The sequence below is a fragment of the Cuculus canorus genome, chromosome 3 (assembly GCF_017976375.1).
Source record: "Cuculus canorus isolate bCucCan1 chromosome 3, bCucCan1.pri, whole genome shotgun sequence".
Taxonomy (NCBI): Eukaryota; Metazoa; Chordata; class Aves; order Cuculiformes; family Cuculidae; genus Cuculus; species Cuculus canorus.
The window spans coordinates 8,880,412-8,901,045 of record NC_071403.1 but is presented as its reverse complement, the minus strand read 5'-3'; the positions used below and the strand labels follow the sequence as shown (position 1 = coordinate 8,901,045).

The 20,634-nt window shown below is 40.9% G+C and overlaps 1 protein-coding gene across 4 annotated transcripts in view; it reads right to left on the bottom strand.

Annotated features, from left to right (window-relative positions):
* Positions 1-20,634, bottom strand: part of LRRC1 (leucine rich repeat containing 1) — a 103,423-nt gene that overhangs the window by 67,146 nt on the left and 15,643 nt on the right. For all 4 annotated transcript variants that reach the window (XM_054060890.1, XM_054060888.1, XM_054060889.1 and 1 more), the window contains exons 2-4: positions 20,008-20,125; positions 4,989-5,067; positions 1,776-1,865 (exon numbers count right to left, since the gene is read on the bottom strand). In XM_054060890.1, the coding sequence (XP_053916865.1) occupies positions 1,776-1,865; positions 4,989-5,067; positions 20,008-20,125 (287 nt within the window). The remainder of the gene's footprint in view (positions 1-1,775; positions 1,866-4,988; positions 5,068-20,007; positions 20,126-20,634) is intronic.

Sequence of the window (20,634 nt, the reverse complement as noted above, 5' to 3'; positions counted from 1 at the left end):
GTTAGCAGTACCTGTTAGTGCTCGTGGAAGATTTCAGAAGACGTTTTCCACTTCTGTTGCTGCTGGAATGATGCCAGCTAACAGCTTTCATACACATGGGAAGTGGCTAAAGCAATGCCAGTCTGAACTTGACTACATTGCAGGAGCTCTTAATAATAAGATCCCTTCTGGAGGACTCCTCTGTTTAGAAACAATTGAGTTTCACTGCTAGGAACTATGCTGACTCCCCAGAGAATCCATGTTAGAAGTATTTCACTTTATGAAAGCATGTCCAAGATTAAAAGGCATCTAATGATAGTAAATGTATGAATTACTGTAGTTTTTTGAATAACGACTGAAATGGTAAGTACAGGGTAACTTAGAACAATAATACGGTCAAGGTAATGATAAAGACAGATGCAGATTAAAAAAAGGGGGAAGGAGAGAAGACGGCGAACAATCAGGTGCAGCAAGAAATTTCAAATTCTCTATAATGGTGTGCCACCCAGTTATCTTAAGTTCTGTGAAGACTATCCTTGAAGCTGGAATAGCAAGTTAGACTCTTCAACCTGGAAAAAAAAGCACCTGGGGTTACAGCAGAAAACTACAAAAGACATCAATGGCAGATACAATACATAGGAATCAGCTGCTGACTGCCTCTTCCAATACTAGGGATCATAGGGCAGGTGATAGAACCAGGCTCAAAAGAAACCCCGACAAGTCAACACAATGGGTAATAGACCTGTGCAGCTATTTGGTAGAATACTAAAGACGTCTACAGAAGCTCAAGGAGAAACTGGACAAGTACACGGAAGAGAGATTCATTATGGGCTACCAACTAGCTAACCAAAATCTAAAGCTCAGGAAATCCTCTGAACCAGAAACAGCCAGAGGATGGAAAGAGCAGTAATCAAGCACATATTTTTCTTCTTAATACTCACTAGGCATCTACTTACTGCAACTGTAAAAGGAAGCTGGGCTAGACAAGCCTTTGATCAGAACCAGCACAGCCATTCTCACATATTCCAAGTGAGGAGACATGAATTACCTCTTCTCTTAAAGTGGAAGAGATACCCTTCTCTCCACTAACAGGCGAGAGATTTCCCTTCTGGAAGTGGCCATTTCAGTCAAAATGAGACACAAAACCAGTGTTCACTTTACTTCCCATGTGTCTCCGCTTTGGAAGCCTGTGCATGCAACCCTGCTCTACTTTCCACAGTTAACAAATACATCTTAAAAGCTTATTAAATTTATCTCAAGAACTGTTCCATTAGTTTTCATTTCCACAACTCTCACTGGCATTTTTTTTTTCAGAGCCACACTAATCCTATAGATAGGAACCTTCTAATTTCCATCTTGATCATAGCCAGCTTTTACCCATCTGTTCCTGTGCCAACAATTGTCTGGGTTTGAGCTAAGCTGCAAGCCATCTGACATGTTCACAATAATAGATCAATGATTTATTCTAATGAAGGAAAGCAAAAGGTCAGACCTGGATCACCAAACACCAGTTCGATTCTGCACCTAAAATTCCAACGTACTCCAAATCCTGGAGACCAGAGTCAAAACATATACACACATACTTCAGAATCTGCATTAGCCTGCTCATATCAAGTGAAAATGCAAAGGGATTTTTCTTAAAAAGATCCCTCAGACTGCAACGAATATAAAATTAAGCACAGACCTGTAAATAATTTTATTGGTATATTACATACAATTGTGTGAGTAATTTATACAACAGGTGTAACAATGAATAGAAAATAAATTAAAATAGTAATAAAGTATAAAAAACTTACTTCCCAATGTTTTCAGGTAGTGCTTGCAGAGAGATGTCATTTACTGAAAGACATGTTAGATTCTGTAATTCAGGAAAGCTTTCGGGCAACCTATGGAGATATTAATTCAAATCAAGGACTTCCAGCAGAAGCATTCACATTCATGTAATACATATTGGAAAAGAGAACATGTAGTGGAAAATAAGTCTGTTTATCAAATATACACAGAGGGAAGCAAGCCCAGGCTCCAGCATGACTCAGACAACTCTAAGGATCGCAGCAAGAAAAAAAATCCCATGGCTTAAAGACTTTAAAGTTTCTTCTGTTTAAAAAAACAAGTAACATCCCTGTATCCCAGCTTCTCTCTTCCCCGCCCCCAATGTGCAACTTTAATAAGCTATAGAGCTTGAGAACATTTTAAGTATTTTAACAAATTTTACAACTCAAACACATTGAAAAACCCCTTTTTACTATTATTTTCCTGTCTAACCTAGACAGTAAAATAATTAAACAAGCTATTTTTATTGATGCTTCAGTGACATAGGTGCTTACAGCATGGCCATTTTGTATTAGCTACGAGGCCGCTCTTCCATTGTAGCTTTTTGAAGAGTTTGTTCAGTATGAAGACAATGTTCTGCTGCCACAGCATTTCACATTTACTGGTTCACATCATCACGTAATCCCCTCCTTCTTACACTATAAAACGCAGTGATACACAAAACACTCTCAAAGTTTCCAAAGCTTTTAGGTCCATCACCTAGTCGGTCTTCTGCAAGGCTTACTTTCCCCTCCCCTCCCACGGATGGATTCCCGTAGCACTCGCTGCTCTCTGGCAGCCAGATCGCACAAGCAGCTCAGAGACAAAGTAGGGTAAAAAAGGGCAACGAGGTTGAAAAAGGAGAAGCCCCTGGCCCAGCCATTTGCCTTCTGCTCAGCCTCTAGAGGATGCAACCTAAGCTCAAGCTGTAGCATCTGGTTTGGTTCGAGCTCTCCCCATCACCCAGCTCAAGGTGCAATGAGCCAGAAGGAGACACACAGCTACCAGCAAATAGGAACTGGGCACGATGGGGAAAGGGAAACAGAAACTACAATGAGAAGGGCAGGGATGGCTTTTCACGTGCTCAACTCCACACTGCACTGTTTGTCATTTTCTGGACCTTATCAACAGAACACGCTCAGTATCTAGGAAATGTGAGCTCCAATGTAACTATTTGTTACTGTTGAGGCTCTAATAGATTTAAGACTAGAGCTAAATGATCTGATTACCTTTTGGTTTGTCCTGAAGTGGACAGGTGACTGAACCAGATGATCATTGGAGCTCCTTTTCAACTGAAACTATTCTATTCTATCCCTCTGCACCCTGCACTGGACTTACAGACTAGTCTACAATAAATGTGGCTGCTTTTTATTAATAGAAGCCTGAAATAATCTGGAAACAGCTAGAAAAAAATTGTCTGTCAGCCACTTCCAATGCTGCAAGTTTATCAATGTTTAAGTTTGACAACGAGGCAACATACTGTATTAGCAGCAGGACATTGATCGGGAAGATCTCTGACTGGCTTTTAAACTTAGAGGAAATAAGGACAGCAATCGATGGCTAAAAAAAAGTTCCAGAATATCACACAGAAAAGGAAATCCTTGCAAGACTTTTCCACTCTGCCTCGGCAAATCAGTATAAACTGTTATATAGGTAAAACTGAAATTCTGGATCTCATCACAGAAAATATCTGGCAACTGTGTGCAAAGAGGTTCTTGTCTCTGGGCCTTCTAACTCAGTAAACTGCTTGGAGTGATGTTTTCCAGGACACACATACACTTTGGAGCCACCTTATCAAGGATTTTTAAAATTCCCTTAAGCGGTCAAAGAGTTATGAGAAAACCCTTAAAAAGCTCAGCAGCTCTTGTTAACCCCATTCAGCTGCAGCTGTGCACTACAACTTCTGTTTAAGGAAACACATTACTTGGGTCCCAGGCCTTTTTCAGCACACAAAATGGGAAAAGACAACTAGCACACTACTACAGACTATTCTGATTCCAATACGATGAGATGCAGCTCTGAGCTTTAGATACTGCACACTGACGGCTGTGAAAAAGCTCTTTGGTGACCCTCACCACTTGCGTATCTAAACATCAGTTCAGCCGCAGTTTGCTTTACCGGATTTTTGTGGTATTATTATCCTCGCTATATAAATGGGCTACAGAGGCACAGGGATTAAGATCACAAGTGTCCCTTTAATGCTCAGAGATGTGATTTGCTAGAGAACTTAGGATGCACTGTGGGCGAAATTCAAAGTGCACTTCTGAAGAATCTCAGCTGCACATGTGGGAAAAGTCATCCTGCAAAACCACTGGAGCAGCTTAAGATATTAGACACTTGCCTGTTTGTCAGCACTCCTGCACCCCAGCCAGCTAATCCTGCAAGTATTCCTAGCCCATCTCAGTGCAAAGCAAAGCAGGTCGGTGAGCACCCACTGTGAATACTCTGGCTTATGTGACTTGCTCAGCACCACAAAGGAGCTCTGTGGCATAGGCTGATTTAAAAAACAGTTCTCCAAATAGCATTCAAAGGCCTTAACTAACAGAGCACCTTTTCCTTGCTACCTCTAGCCCCGTTTCACCAGATAAATTCCAAAACGGAATAGAGAAATGAAAACAAAACTCCTCTTTTAAACTAAAAGCGCGTGTAATCCCCAAATTAGAACCCACTAGAACACAGACCAGCAGCAGCCACAGCAGCTACTGATATATGCAGTGCATTTTTGCCACATGTTACTGCATGTCACTGTGTCCCAATTGATGGGAGGGTGATGAAACTCTAGTCCAAGCTTTAATCATTAATAAAAGCCATTATCTGCAGCAGCTGATCTAAAGTTTATTCCAAATCGTCAGGCAGCTGGGTTTGTGCCAATGCATTTGTGCTAACCATTGCCTTATCTCTACCGACTATAAACATGGTTTTCCTATGCATTTAAGAAGAGGAATGAAAATTACTTAGGAGACAATCACATTTACATTTTTCCTGGTTGGCTAACAAATTTCACCCCCTCCCAGGGAAGATGCACATCACTTTTTAAATGTGAACTTTTGATGCAGTCCCTGCCAGGGACAGACACTCTTGGCAAGATTTCATAGAGATCCTAGATCACAATTTTTAAGGGCTTATTTAAAATTGTAATTGTTACAGCAAGATAGTAATTCTGGTATGGCAAGTACTAAGAAGAAGGTGGAAGTTACCTAGTCAGTGGATTCCCACTGAAATCTGCTACCTGTAGCGCTCTGCAGAATGAGATGCTTTCTGGTATTTCAGGAATATCTGCAGAAGAAAAAAAAAAAAGGAAAAAAAAATTGTCAACAACTGTACTGCATCTACACCGAAATTATTGCCTCATTACATTCAGTAACTTGCTACTGCAAGGAGTTATCTTGGTTTCTTTCAAGACATTTCAACATCCAAGACTACTTCACATCCGAATACACAGCAATTGCGGCAGAGCCATTTTGTGCTTTTTCATCAACCCATTTCCCACTCCTGCTCCACACTCATCTTCCTGATCCTAGACTACTCACTTGCCCTCGGATTGATCTTTATCAGCCTTTGCCCATCGAAAAAAACAGACTCTCTATATGCCAGGACTGCCCTAAAGAACCAATTAAAATCTGAACCTCTTGGAATTTGATCAATACACACCCACAATCTGTGCTAGTAGAAAGCACTTGGAGAGGGAAAACAAGAAAAGGAAGAAGAGAACGTGCAAGTCTCCCCACCTGTAACACACACTCATGAGAGCAGAGCCAGCCTTTCTCACACTAAAGCCAGATAATTTGATAATACTATTCTAATTGATGGGTCCCAAATAAGTGCTAGTACACTATTTCAGATTCCCAGAAAGTAGTCAGGGATATTTGTGAAAATTGATACTTTTTTCAGGTCTCTTCAACATTTACCTACTGAAGTTAGACACACTATCTTGAAAATAAAAGTATCTTCTGTAGCTCTTACATCAAGCTGTATTTCCACAAATAAGCTATGGGTCCTCTGTAAGAGTCCTTGTTTACCGTCACTGAGGTCCAGCAAAAACAACAATAAAAAAAAGTTTGGTTTCCTTGTTTAACAGATTTTTATGATTAATTTTGAAAAGAATTTAAAAAAAAGAAAAAGGGCAAATATTAAATTAAAAATTAGACTTCTGTTCTAAGTTTTTTCCTATTTCCATTTTTTGTAGAGTGCATTACACCTACTCCATCACCTCTTCCTGCTGTTCTTATCACAAAGAATGCTTCGGGAAATACCTTCATAGATTTTCCTTATGCAAGTGGCACCACTGACCCCAGCAGCCATCATTTATCTAAATAATTGAAAAATATTTGGAAATTGGGTCTCTCCTACCTTGCTGAGTAACTCAGAATTGACTACCTATGTATTTCATTCAGCTTTTCTCCCCGAAAGCAGTGCAATGGAGAGAGGAGTGGAGGAGGGAGAATACCATAAGGCTCACCTCTTGCCAGGTAATCTGAGCAAATGTATCCATTCTGAATGATTCCCAGCTCAGAACTGAACTCAGAGCTAGCAAGAACATCTTCCAAACCTACAGGTCACCAGCTGTGAATGATCAACACAAGGGTAGTAGAGGAGCATCTCCTCCTAGGAGCCTTCTTCAGTTTCCTACATGAGTGGGAAGGGCTGGAGGGAAGGAGGGAGATGGGCACCCACAAACAGGTTTCATTCCATTCCACGAGGTGCTTCCTCTTGGAATGGAAGCAAATTGCTCTTGCCTCACAAACCTCAGAGTTCCCAGTACATTCACCAGTCACAGCTTTGAAACTCGGCAGGGTACATGAAGGAACAGTTTACCATATAGTGAGTAGAATCACAGAATCACTAGATTGGAAAAGACCTCTTAGATCATCGAGTCCAACCATTCCTATTTGCCACTAAACCATGTCCCTGAGCACCTCGTCTGTGCGTCTTTTAAATACCTCCAGGGATGGTGACTCAACCCCCTCCCTGGGCAGCCTCTGCCACTGCCCAATGACACTTTCAGAAAAGATTTTTTTTCCTCATGTCCAACCTAAATCTCCCCTGGCGGAGCTTGAGGCCAGAGCTACTCCAGTAGCTCTAGAGCGCTTTAGTCACTAAACCCAGAAACACACAGCATATTCAGAAAAGATATCACTGTGACTAAATATCAAATATTGAATGAGAAGGGTGAATACCCAAAGTGCAAGGTATCAAACAACCAAGCTGTGCTTCCACAACAGCAAACAAAGCAACCAAGGGTGAAGTCTGCATGGAGTGGTGTCCGCAGCACAAACAGTAGATTTGGTGTAGGAGAATAAACTACTTTAAAATCCACACAAATCCTAAGGCACATCAACAGCAGTAGTTATTCCATAAAATGGAATATGTGACTTTAGGGACTAAGTACCACCAGAGATGTTTTCTATGTTCTTACCCATCTGCTCCTTTATAATAGCTTTGGTATTTGTGGGGAAGCAGTTAACCCTTCCTAGAAAGCCAACAGCAATGAGATTCAATTCAGGGTGAAACATTAGGTGAGATCTTTGAGGTTAGAAGGGACAGGTCACACAGTTTCCCCAAACTGGAATTAAGAGAGCTTTCCCTGTGGCAGCTTGCCTCACGGAAAGAACAGCCCACATGGCAGGACATCAGCCTGGCACAAAGGACAGAGAGGAGCGGGGACCATCATTTGGGACTCTACACAGAGGATGTCAGGCCAGAGAGCAACCAAGCCTTGTGGTCAGGATCTTCAGACCTCCTCAGGGGTTTCACCTCATTCACAAGCCCAAATCCAGCACGACATGCCAGAGAAACGGTAAACAAGCAGATCCTCCATGAAGGACTTCAGAACTAGCCATGAAGCTACTGCAGGAGCCACCACGCTCCCAAACTTAAATCAAGGACATTTGAAGTGTCACATTCATTCTCACCATGAGAGCGGTGAGGCTCTGGCACAGGTTGCCCAGGGAAGCTGTGGCTGCCCCATCCCTGGAGGTGTTGAAGGCCAGGTTGGATGGGGCCTTGAGCAGCCTGAGCCAGTGGGATGTCCCTGCCCATGGCAGGGGGGGTGGAACTGGATGATCTTGAAGGTCCCTTCCAACCCTAAACTATTCTATGATTCACAAGCATCTCTGACGACCTCAATTCAGGAGTCAAAACCTGACACTTCATTCCTCTTACGTAGTAGAAACGGGTCAGAATAGGGGCATCTGAGCAACTAGAAAAAAGTATTATTAAGATTGCCTGATTACATGATGACCTTAATACATTCTGTGACACAATGTGATACATTCTCACCATACTCTAAGTCCTTAAAAGCATTTGTCTGTCACTAACACTCCAGAAAGCAAAAGCACTGACCATCATTGCAGGGAGATTGCTGTCTCGCAAAATAAATGACAAAAACTACTACTATTTTTTTCTTTTTTATTTAAACATTCATGCAGAAGCATTCACATTTGAAAGGATGTTTTAATAAGTACAAATAATACAAAGAAATGGAAATCTTCCTTTTCCCTACACAGAAATATATATATATAATGAAAACAAAATCAGAACTTAATAGGCTGACAGGAAAGCTGATGGCTTTACACATTCCAGTCACCAGCAGAGGACTGAATTTGTACTACAGGATTATCGAAGCCCTATATGCACTGTTACTTCTATCTTGCACTACAGCAATGACAAACACTGATACTGAGCTGTGCAGTGTATCATCCACCATCCAGTGCTCATATCATCCTTCCCTGGATAACTAACTAGAAGAGTCATAAAAGGCACATCACTATTTTAAAGCTTCTGAAGGCTTAGAATAACTCATTTCTTTGCAACTAGAACAGTGTTCACAACTTTCATACATATATATGTGTACACACGAACCCCTTTCACATAGATACTCACTTCCTATGTGTGTGAATCATTCTCCCATATAAAAAAAAAAACCAAACAAAAAGCCTCACAAAAATCAAAGTTCAAGTAGAAGTAACTATCCCAATATTTCTGGAAAAAAATAATACATACATACACAAACAAAAGAATGTAACATCTAAAGGAGAAGAAACTTAAATCCTTAAAGACAAAGTTTCTGAAATTAACTGTGCTATTCATTTCCTTGGCCAATATGTAGTCCATTGCCACACAGCAAATAATTTCTCTTCTGTATGACAGAACATAAAAATTGGAAAATAAGTCTTCTCAGCAAAACTATTTGAATGAGCTTTTTTCTGTTACAAGTCCCAGGTATTATCTGTAAACACCAACAAATATCTAAGCTAAGTGAAAATTACAGCAACGTCAGATACTAATTGAAGTAACACAGTATAGGCACTGCTCAGACTTTGGATGCATTTGTAGATTATAAAATCTGTTCTGAAAACAAAACGTGCTTTCCCAGCCTAGATATTCCAGACTAGATATCCCAGACTATGACACTACACGAGCAAAAATCTTCACTAAAACAGTAATTGGCACAGGGAAAAGATGGGAAATTCCATTTCTACATGCAAAACAAAGCTAAATGTAAAGTATGTTTTCTTCCCTGCATTGATACTTCTTCTATATCCAATTCATTGTTCTCATCCACCTAACTGGACAAGGGACAGACAAAAATTTAGTGCAACTCTTTGAGCTGAGAATCATTATACATTTGCTACATTCAATAATATATAACTCATTTTAATTGCAAGGCATCTTAGAAAGAGTTCTCTGGCAAAACACAACTAAGTTATGAACAGATACCTATCACGACATAACACTGCATTGAATAAATAAACTCAGAAGAGAAAAGGCAAGGAGCATTTTAGTATACAACAAAAAACCTGCAGCGATTACTGTAGCAGAGATGGTCTATAATAGAAGCACTGATATAATAAATCGAAATGCAACAGTATTAAAACATATAAAGAAATCCTTCTGTCTCTTGATGGATTAAGCAGCTTTCGTCATTACTGTTGACTACTCCACTTCGTTACAGACATTAACGTGTACATCTCTGCCACTATCAGCAGCAGTAAGGTTGAATGCTTTTCTTGCCACTGCTGGATAACCAGCTCAAATCCTGCTTAAATATCTAGGATTCTTCTAATGCTACACACTGACGAATTCTCTACATGTACACGATGCCCCAGATGTTCTGGCATAGAGATTGTGCAGCATTGCTAATAATAAAGCCATAAACCAAGCATAAGCCCTGTGACGTGTGACAATATAAATACGCTGGCAGCAAAAAGAATTCGTGCCAGCAGAAGTGGATGACAATCAAGCTCGGCAGTCCTGTATATAAGAGGGCATATTCCCCTCCTCCTATTCAAAATACTCTTCAGATGTTTATCATTCTAGTTTGCACAAGAATTTGCTAACGATCTAGCAAGTCTTGTATAACCAACTTAAGAGGTATGTTTGACACTAAAAAATTCTGTACTGCCTGAATGAGAAAATTACTTCTAAAAATCCTTTTGTTTGGTGCTAATCTATTTTCGGTTGAAGATTTTTTACAACAGTGACATCTCTCAATTCCCATTCTCCCACTTTCCTCCTTCTGATGGCCGGGAGGGTGGGGGAGAAGACAGCCATAATTTTAAACTGACAAAACCTTTTGTACCGCATGTTTTTACAGCACTGTATTTCAAATTTCAAGTACAGAAAATTTTTTTTTTTGTCTACCCAAAGGTTTCACTTCATGGCTGGCATCCTTTACACACTCTGCAATATGAACATAATCACCAATACCAAATCAAGACAGCAATGGCTGGGAAGGTTCTAGGCTGTGAGGGGGCTATCAGACCAAAACTACTCAAGCACAGGGACTCTCACTCAAAGTAAAAAGCATTTGTACAAGAACTTAGCTGAAGTCTCAGATGTGTCACATTTCTTAGGGAGAGCTTACAATGTTCAAGAGTTTTTCAGGAAGCAGCTACTGGATGCTGCTATATTTTCCAGCTACAAAGACAACATAGAGTACTGTACTTTAGCAGGGTTGGAGCTGGCTTACCCTATAAATCCCAGCAAAAGTCATCCAAACAGTCCTGATCTAGACAGCCATAGGAGGTCCACCACCAGGTACACGCAACACAGGTGAAACACCTTAACCACTTAATGATTAATAATTCATTAACATATTAAGCTGTTAATTAGTTCATACCAAATGCATACCCAGGAAGCCCATTCCAGACTCAAAGACTGTGAATTCTGGCAGCAAAATCCCTCAGAAGAGAGAGAAACAGAGGCACACCAGACCTCATGCATCCAATTCAATACACAGAAGACTTTTCCCCCATCACTTCTCACAAATATGATACAGAATATCTACTACAGCATATCACACATACACACACAAAAGGTCCAACAAAGCATTAAGCACTGCAGTGCTCAAGTCATTTAGGAATCTAGAGGTTCTCGTCCCACTTTCGCAAAGGTTCTTCTATGCCTGTCCTTGGGAGAGCTCCCCAACCCCACTCTCCACCTCCTCCACCTTTTAAACAGGGGAGGAGGAAACTAGCCACTCAAATACCTTAAAAGAAGGAGTTTGTGGTGCAAATATTTGTTTGTCTTTAAGAAGGGCTCTTCAGCTGCAAAGCCCATCTGAGTAGGCTGTTGTCCCACAGATGCCGCCACTACCTGTTTACTGTCCCCAAAGCAGCCAAGTGCAGCTCCCAAACATTCTGTCCCTGCAAGGAAGAGGGACGGAGGAAGGTCACTCATCCTCTCCCTCCATTTCCCCATTAGAATCATGACATACATAATGATCCGACAGCCTTTTTTTCTAGAAACCAGAAGGTTTTGCTACCAGCCCTGAAGGCTGCACAGTAATCAACCTCTTTCGGTAAACTACAGTTTCTGGGGCACAACGTGACAGGAGTCACAGGGTGCTTGCAACGCCTGTGGAGATTGTACAGGTTCTTGCACAGGTTGTAACATCTTTCTCTTCAAATTCTGAGGTTGAGGAAATACAGGAGATATGGCTCTTTAAGAGCCATCTTTAAAACTTTAAGGAAAATCCACAGTTTCAGGTTGCTTTTCTCAACTAAATCCCTTATTGCATAATTAACAAGAAACCGAAGCAAGGTACGCATCTCATTCCTTCTCCTCATTGCTTCTGGTTACATTCCTTTTCCAAGGGAGGAGAAGAGCAGGGAAAAAAATCCTCACAAAACCAAATTTCATGGATATTAGGCAATTTACTGGAAAGAAAACTGCAGGGACATAAAAAAACAAGCTGGGTTTTGAACAGACAGCATGTGGTAAATCAACAGACTGTCAGCAGCAGGAAGAAGCAGTAACAGAGGAACAGGAGCTGTAAATTAGAAACAGGAGGGAAAAGAAGCGGGGAGTGAAGGGTGAAGCTCAAAGATCAAATCACAAGGAAATAATAGTTCCAGGTGAATTAAGTGGAAGAGCCCGAGTTCAGCAAGGAATTTAGGTCTTCTACCTTTTTACTGATACATGCCAATGAAGAGTTTAAAAAGGTAGGAGACAGAGAGGCTAGCAGGAATATCTACTTTTAGTCTGAGAAGTAAGGGGAAAAAAAAAAGTAAAAACAAGTATTCTACCAATGAAGCTGTGGATAACAGGAAGTGCATTACATATCTTAACAGCAAAGTTACAGATTTATTGGACTGATTCTTCAATAACTTCATAGTCATGACATCTAATCTTCCCAAGAAAAAAGAAACCAAAACCCAAGCTACTCTGCAGATACCAACGCCTGTTTGCAGATTGTCATTTTATGATCGCTAATCTAGATTACCCAGAAAATGAAGTATTTATTTTATGTCACTCCCATATGGAGTGTCTGACGTTTAACGCTTTGGCTAGTATTACAGCAGGCCAAAGGTTTCTGACTCCAACTTGTCCTGTTGCTTTAAAAAAAAAAAAAAACCTCATTAAAAAACCCACAACCAAACAAAACCACACCTAAACCCAAACAAAAAAATACCTTCAAAATCCAGAGTCTTCTTTTAAAGTTGGATGAAGCCAGACTCCGTTGCTAGATGTGCACACAAGCACATCAGCCAAGTTTCCTCAGAAAAAACAGTTATATCTAGCAGAATATACTATGATGGAAAAATCCACTTTTCTGCAAGCCATTTAAAAATAACACCTTCTAAACTTCTCTAATTAGATTATTCCATCATGAGATTTCACTTATCTTCTCTTTCCCAATCACAGTCGGCACTTGATGCTTCTTCCTCCCCCTCCCTGGTGAGCCTTGCTCAGTTATGTGGTCCAGTCTTTTATCTCTTACCTTACTCCTTCTGCTGCATAAAAAGGTCACCTTCTCCTCCAACTTACCAACATCCAATTCATTTTAGTGACACAGATTCACAAATTTCAACTATTAGATCATTCATTCCAAGTGAGCAGGAATTCCTATACGCCTGTGAAATTCTTCAGCGCTCCAGAATCTAAAAGCAATCTGCAGTACATGTTTCTTTCTTCACCCATCCTGTGCTTTGTACATCAATCCTTAAACTTCATGTGTAAGATGAGAAGGCGATAAAGTTTTTTAAGCACAGGTTTTAAACTCATCTCAAAGGAGGGATGGGAGATAATATAAAGAAAATATATGACATTAGAAATTAGATGTGTCAACTAACGAACAGAAAACACCCCAATCGCTCAACACAACTGCTAGCAAGCAACCATCTAAAACAGTGAGAAATTCTGTTATCTCCAAATCTGCAATAAGGGAGCTTTGCTTTCAGTAACACAAAAAAAACCTCAAAAACCCCCAAATAACAACAAAAAAAAACCAGCTCATGCCACAAAAAACACCACAAAACCAAAATACAGTCACTGGCCTAACCTAGGCTAAAGGTTAAGATCATCTGCAGTAGTGTTCTAGCACCAAAGGGATCACAAGAGTCTTTGCTGTGATGTCCCGTGTTTTTCAGGTGTTCACAACCAGGGCTGCAGCGAGTACAGGATGCTTAATCATACCAGGTGAGAGGTGTCCATCGAGGACTTAGGAGGGCAATTCTTGTTTGTCTGTAAATCTCACCTGGACACAAATCAGTTCAGAAGGACAACAAGCAACATCCAGCAGTCGTATATGTTAACAAAAAAGATGCATTTGCCAACTGTACTGCCTCACAGCACAGCCTGCAGGCTTCTTTTTTTTTTTCCATGTTCACCGAGCAAGAAAAGTGACAATTCATATTTATTTCTCAGCGTTCTGGGTTTTGCTGTTTACATCCAGAACTGTACCAGCACATTCATGTCAGGACAGCTGGTGGCAGGCAGAGATGAAGATTTCATGCAGGAGGTCTCTGCTCAGACGCTGTTGAAGCGCAGCAGAGGCGGATAGCCAGATCCAAGGTGAGACCACCAGGCAAAAGGCAGCAGCTGTTTAGTGAGAAAGTGGAGCCCATGCAGGGCTGCAGGACAGGCTCAGAAGACTTAGAGTGCTTCTGCCTAATTAGCTTATGTCCTCACTGTAAAATAGCTGGGTCGACAGCTTAGGCTGAACTGAAACAAGTGTTCAAGTCTTTGCTCTGTCACTATTTCTAGTTTGAAAACACTGGATATCCTGCCTTCGATGGGAGGAGAGGAAAAGGGGGACACATCCAATTTTATGGGCAGAAAGGAGGTAATCCTACAGTACGGATGATAGGTACACCTTCGACAGCAGATTGCCGCATTAGAAAGGAAAGCATTGCTGTGCATGCAGCGATACAAACAAGTGAATTGAAGCCCCAGACAACAAAGGGAAGATTACATACAGCTCTTCAGTAGCAGGAACTGATGATGCTCTGCAGGTCAGCTGCCACGTGCTCACCCAGCCTTCTAAGGAAGCTTTAAATGACTTGTTGAATAAAATGTACCTATCACACAATACAGAATGAATGCGGTATCCTAAGGATGACTAAGATCTCTAAAAAAACTTCTAATTAAGCTGTAAAGCAGCTAAAGAGAATAAACGCTTCAAATAAAAAGTTGTAATATCAAACCGCCTGCAACTGAAAGTAGAACAGTTAAATACCATCGCTGTTGATTTCTGGAAGTACCCTGATAACGGAAGACAAAACAGAATGAAAATTACTACATCTGCAAGTATAATCCATTTTAGAAGCAAGGAAAAGGTAAAAAATAAGGCTCATGGAGCATTTCGGGTACTGGCCTAAAGCTGCCGAAGACTGACCTACAAAATCTTGGACATTGCTCAGACCATCAACCTTGCATAGCAGCAGCTCTCTCCTTACACCACAGTGTCGTAACTATTGAGATGCTTCCAAAGAACCATCTCTACCGTTAGGGTATTCCTGAAGTAGCTTATTTAGGTTTTGTGAAATCTGTAATTATTTTCACATAAATGACAGCATATTTACCATGTGACATCTGTGTTGGGAGAGGATTTTGTAATGACAATATTCTGATGTCACAACATTTATGCCCAGTATAACTGCGTTACCAATACAGTCATCAGCTCAGTTTAACCAGAAACTGCAGAAATGGGTAACAACTAATATATCACGTAGCTAGAATCCATCTCTACAGTTGCCTAATGTGTACACTATTCTTATCAGATATCAAAATAAAGAACCACGTGGAGATTTTGGTATCAAGCATCATGCAGAGTCAAACATGGCTTAACAAAATCTGCCCACACAGATTTCTTCAGTAGATGCCACAGCAAATCCATCGCTCCTCAGTTCACAAAGTAACAGATCTCAGTTCCACAAATATAATCCATCTATGAAATTATCAAAACCCATTTAATTCTCTCACTGCATGCACACTTGCATCTTTTCCACTCTTTGGGAGACTCGGGGCTCAGATGCAAGACCAAGCCATAAGATACAGAGTACTTCCATGGAGGAACAGTTGATTTGAATCCCCTTATCTGCTGTTGGCTACAGAGAACCGCTACAGCGCAAATCAGACAGCACAAATCTGCCAGTAGACAGCAACTATATTGATGCTATGGGCTTGCATGACCAAGCCCTTGGTAGATATGTTCAATCGAAACAAGAAGAGTAGCAGCAGAGAAGTCGACCAAGCTTTTATCACAGAGACGCAGCAACCCTTAGGCAGACACGGAAGTGCAAGAGGCTCAGCCTCTATATAAGCAATTAGTCCTCATCTGAGAAGGAGGTAGACAGTGGGGTGGTTCAAACAGCACTCCTACAGCTGAGAAGGGTATCAAAGCCACCCCAATGCCCAATACCCAGCGTGAAAGCTCACAGTGATTTTCTTCTTATCCTAAAAGAGCTGAATAAAACGAGCTGCTGACAATCTGTCAAAGGCTGGAAAAGGTACAGGACATTAAAAAAAAAAACCCAAAAAAAATACAGGCTTCAACACCTGTTAAGGGGGGGAGGTGTAGCAATTTCTTTCAAATAAAATTAAATTAACATCTTCAGGGCATTATAAAGAGCGTGCAATATCGTGACAACAGCATATTGACGGAATCTGCAGGATTTAATACTTGTCAAAGGCAAACAAAAAACCTTCTTCTTGAAGAAGAGGATACTAAAAGGAATGTCCCATGACTGCAAGGACACAGCGCACCTACATAGCATACATAATCCCAAATACCAGCATGCATTACATTAACTACAGAAACTTTATGCATTACTCCTCCTGTCTGGAAGAAGCTACAGAACAAGAAAAGCCATTAACATTTTAATTAATCTGGGGTGGCAGGGCCCTAAGCTCTAAGAATTCAGCCTCCAGGGCTTGCACAGAAGAAAAGGGGGGAGGGATTCACTGGAGGAAACCTCTGCGGGATGAGCAGTATGGGCAGTGGCCTGCAACAATTCCCAGGGTTCTTAAACAAGTTGCCTTCATTGTGTGAGAGACGGAAGCTTAATGAAGTGCCAGCCAAGGTGCAAGGAAAAAAACACAGAAAAAAGAAAGAGAGCACCTCTTTCTTGCTTTGGAGATTGTACTTCTTTTCCAAATCACAGAATCTTTTGAGACTTCCCGGAGAGTTTCCAAGTGCTGTAGGAAAACAAATACCACGCAGGTGCTTCTCATTGTGCCTAGAGCAGAACCTCTCCTCTACCATGCAGAGCAAAGACTTGTGCTGAAACTCAACGCAAAGCACGGGAGTCCTACCTAAAGTTCAAGGACATCGAACAAGGACACTTCAGCAAGCCAGTGTCCTTGCAGAATTCACCAGCAATACGAGAATCCAGGAAAAGACTTACCCAAGCTTGGGCAGTCTGAGGGAACCAGCAGTAGTTTCAGACACATAGCTGTTGAGCATCTATCTCAGAAGATGCTACATGGAATACTCCGAGTCTCAGACATGCTTTGCCAACAACTCAAAAGGTGAGGCATCCACTGTTGAAATCCTACAAGTCTGTTTTCTTTAGCCTCAGCACTAGTACAACAGCTTTTTGAACAACCTAAGACCAAGGGGCAGAGATAAACTGCGCTGCCAAATAACCTTCAAAGTGTTCACCATCATTATGCTGTTTTCTTAGCACAGCTTCCCTGCCCTGATATTTCCATCCCTGATTTATCCATTCAACCTTTGCTCAAACAACAGCCTCAGCCAGACTACAAAAGCACAGTGGGGATGCTTCCTAGGAAATCTGCATAAACACATGGTCCTGCAGAGGAATAAGAAATAGCATCAACATGCAAATAATCCAGGAAAAAATTAATAATACATGGCTCCCAGCCTTCCCCAAATCCTTCTCCTTCTGCACTATTAAGGCAGAGCATCTTACTCTCCCCAGTCTTCTCTCACATACACTCAAAATCACAGGAGCATCAAGTTTACGTCTGCTTGAAAATTTTTGAGATTGCTGGCCACCACAGCCTGGCAGTGCATCCACATCCAGCCATACGATACACCCACCATCTCATGGAAACTCAAAGATCATATGACCAAAGGATCAGAAAGTATGAGAAAGGAAGACAGGTTACCATTTCATTATGAGGGAAACTGAAGTACTTTGTTTATTCAAGCCCTTTCCTCCTCCCCCTGTGATGAAAGGTTAAAATATAAAGGGCTGTTCCTTTAGACAGAACATTAAATGAATTTATATTTGCATTTTTAAGCTCTTGAGGAAACAGAATGGGCAGAACTGAAAGCAATTAGTGCACCAAATCAGACAGCTAAAACAAAAAAAAAACCACAGAACAATGATCTCTTATTTCCCAAGTTCAGATGTCACCATCACACTTTCCTATTCATGCAGCAGACTGCATTTTGAAAAGCTGAGCTATTTTTCTCTGCCTGAAAGTAATACAAAGAGTTCCTATTTTTTTTTTCTAAGTACTTGGTAGTTAGAAAAACAAAAAATAATGGAGTGCAAACCACTGAACAGGAGAAACCTTCGGCAGGTTGAGAATCTGACATAGTGTTCAAAATACAAAGCTAAGAAAGGAAAACACTGCAAATCTCAAAAATCTGATGTGAGAATTTCCCCTTCAGCATCCCAGATGGCGTGTGTTTTGCCTTTTAATTTGAGGAGTTGTGAGACAACCACAACATGACCAAACAGCAGAAAGTAACATCAGCGATCTTCTGCCGTGACCTCCCTGCATCACCTCGCACAGTGCGTTTTTCATTTCAAGAGTCAAGTCAAGCAATGACTTTGATACGATTAAGCAAAAGGAAGCAGTATCAGTCACCTTCTGCAATGAACGACAGAGAAGAGAAAGTAATGCAATAAAACGGGTGATTAACACAGAACCTTGAATATAGGAAAGCAACTGCTCCCTGCCACCTGCACTAGTCCAACCCATCGCTTGAAAAAACACTGCAGTAACTTCTAATGGCACGCATGCATGTTCCCAACCATAAATGTTCACACCATCTGTTCTCGTTACAGTTGAGCTCTCAAGGCAACTTCCAAGTCAGGCCGACAAGAGTTCACATGGCTCTGATCCATCAGTTCTTTTGCAGCTAGTTATTCATTTGCAAAGAGAATTACTAAGCCAGAGTGTTTCCTTTTGTACAAGGTCTGTCACAGACAGCACTCAACACAGCCAAAGTCAGTAACCAACACGCTGTGTCAATTAATGTGTGTGTATTTCTAAAATTTTTTAACTAATGTGGGTTTTGTAGCTCAGATTTGGTTTTTTCCTGTTTTCTTCTCTTACAAGGATTTGTAAATGTGCATACAATTATATGGTTCACAGAAATATTTCAGCAAATGCCTGGAGGCTCATTATGCTTCATCAATTATATTATCAGATAAAGATGGCATTAAAAGCACCAAAGATGCAAATTTCAGATAGCTACAGGAAGGCAAAGTGGCCACTGAATATTCTTCAGTGGCAAAGGGTCAATGTGATGCTAAACTGTAAAGAAAAAAAGGCTTCCTATTGCACTATTTCTTCTTTTGAATATTCTGTTATAGCCCTTGATTATTTACAAGGTTATGCAACCTTGCTCTCTCCAACCCCATCCATCACACCTCACAGAGCATTTTGTGTATATCCACTGCTTACAAGGAAGCAAAAATAGCTGACAGCTGCTCTAATTTGGTAACACAGATTTGCTGTTTCTAGATCACTGGGTCATAAGGCTGCTCATAAAGGTGACCCACCAGCCCCTAAACTTCTCGCAGAACTGGTAAGTTCACCAAGACACAAGAAAAAAAAAAATGTTTTCACTCCATCACAGCTCAGGAAAATAGAAGCAGCGAACATTACAACCGAATGATAACTTGGTTTCCAACAAGACTTTTAAAAGACAGTTTCTCCAAACATTCCTTTCTGAATTTATCTCTGCAGGTGACAGACAGACCGCTGCTGCTTCCAGCAGTACAACCAGAAATACCAGCACTCTGCCTTCAGCTAATCACAGGTAAAGAGGAGAGCAGAGATAAGGACTTGGACTTCTAACCCATTGGCCACCTTTTTTTTTTCTGACAGAAAGGAGCTTTTTTCTTTCAACTTCTGTTGTTTTGGGTTTGGTATTTTTTTCTTAAATGGTAGATATTTCAGAGAGCTTTGGGAAAGAAATCAACACTGCGACAGATACATATATAGAAGTAAGATGCAAGGCATTCTTTAAACTGGAAAGTAAAGCAGGCTCTCAGAAAAGGAGAACTACAGTCAAGCATTATCTTATTACCATATTTCCACCATCAGCTCTCCTCTGTTCTTTCCCTCCCCTCCATGTAGAACTACAGGCGAATCCATGAATTACATGGAAGAGCATTCTGCAGTGCACAGATAGCAACTTCAGAGACAGAAAAACCCTACTAACCCAGTTTAAAAGACCATGTCATAGGACAGTACAAAATCAAGCAAATTAACACTGGAGCTTACCGTTTCGAGACAAATCAAGTTCCACCAGCTGCATGAAATTCGCTATTTCTGGAGGGAGCCGCTGGATTTCATTATCGCTGAGTCCAAGCTTCCGTAACTTCACAAGTTGGAAGAAAGGCTAAAAGAAAGAAAAAAACTCCATGTCAGAAAGTATTCGCATAACTCACACATAAGCATGATAAATACTAACTAATAACTGAAAGTCACTCTCAAAATTTGAGCTAATTGAAGTTATTGCTTAAAATTTGTTATGCAGAACTCCCTCAGAACTGCATCAGAATGAACATTTTGTTTTACTTTTGCAGACTTTCATGCAGACTACAATCTGTGTTTTACCTAAAATGAAAATTTTATCTTTCAAAAAAGCCACCTGTAAAGCTATCCATTAATGATGAGAGTAGACAGACCCTGGCAAAATCCACAGCACCCGCTTCAAAATCATCAATAGGGTGAGCTCACCCAGCAGGGTAATTAAAAGCATCCTAATCGCACATCGGGACTCATTAGAAAATTAATACAGAGAGACACTTCTAAAGGGTGATCCAGAAAAGCCGGAGAGGGGCTGCCAAGGTCTTCTTCACCAGTAAGTGCCACAACCAAGTAGGTTACCCAGCCAGCCTCCCTTGG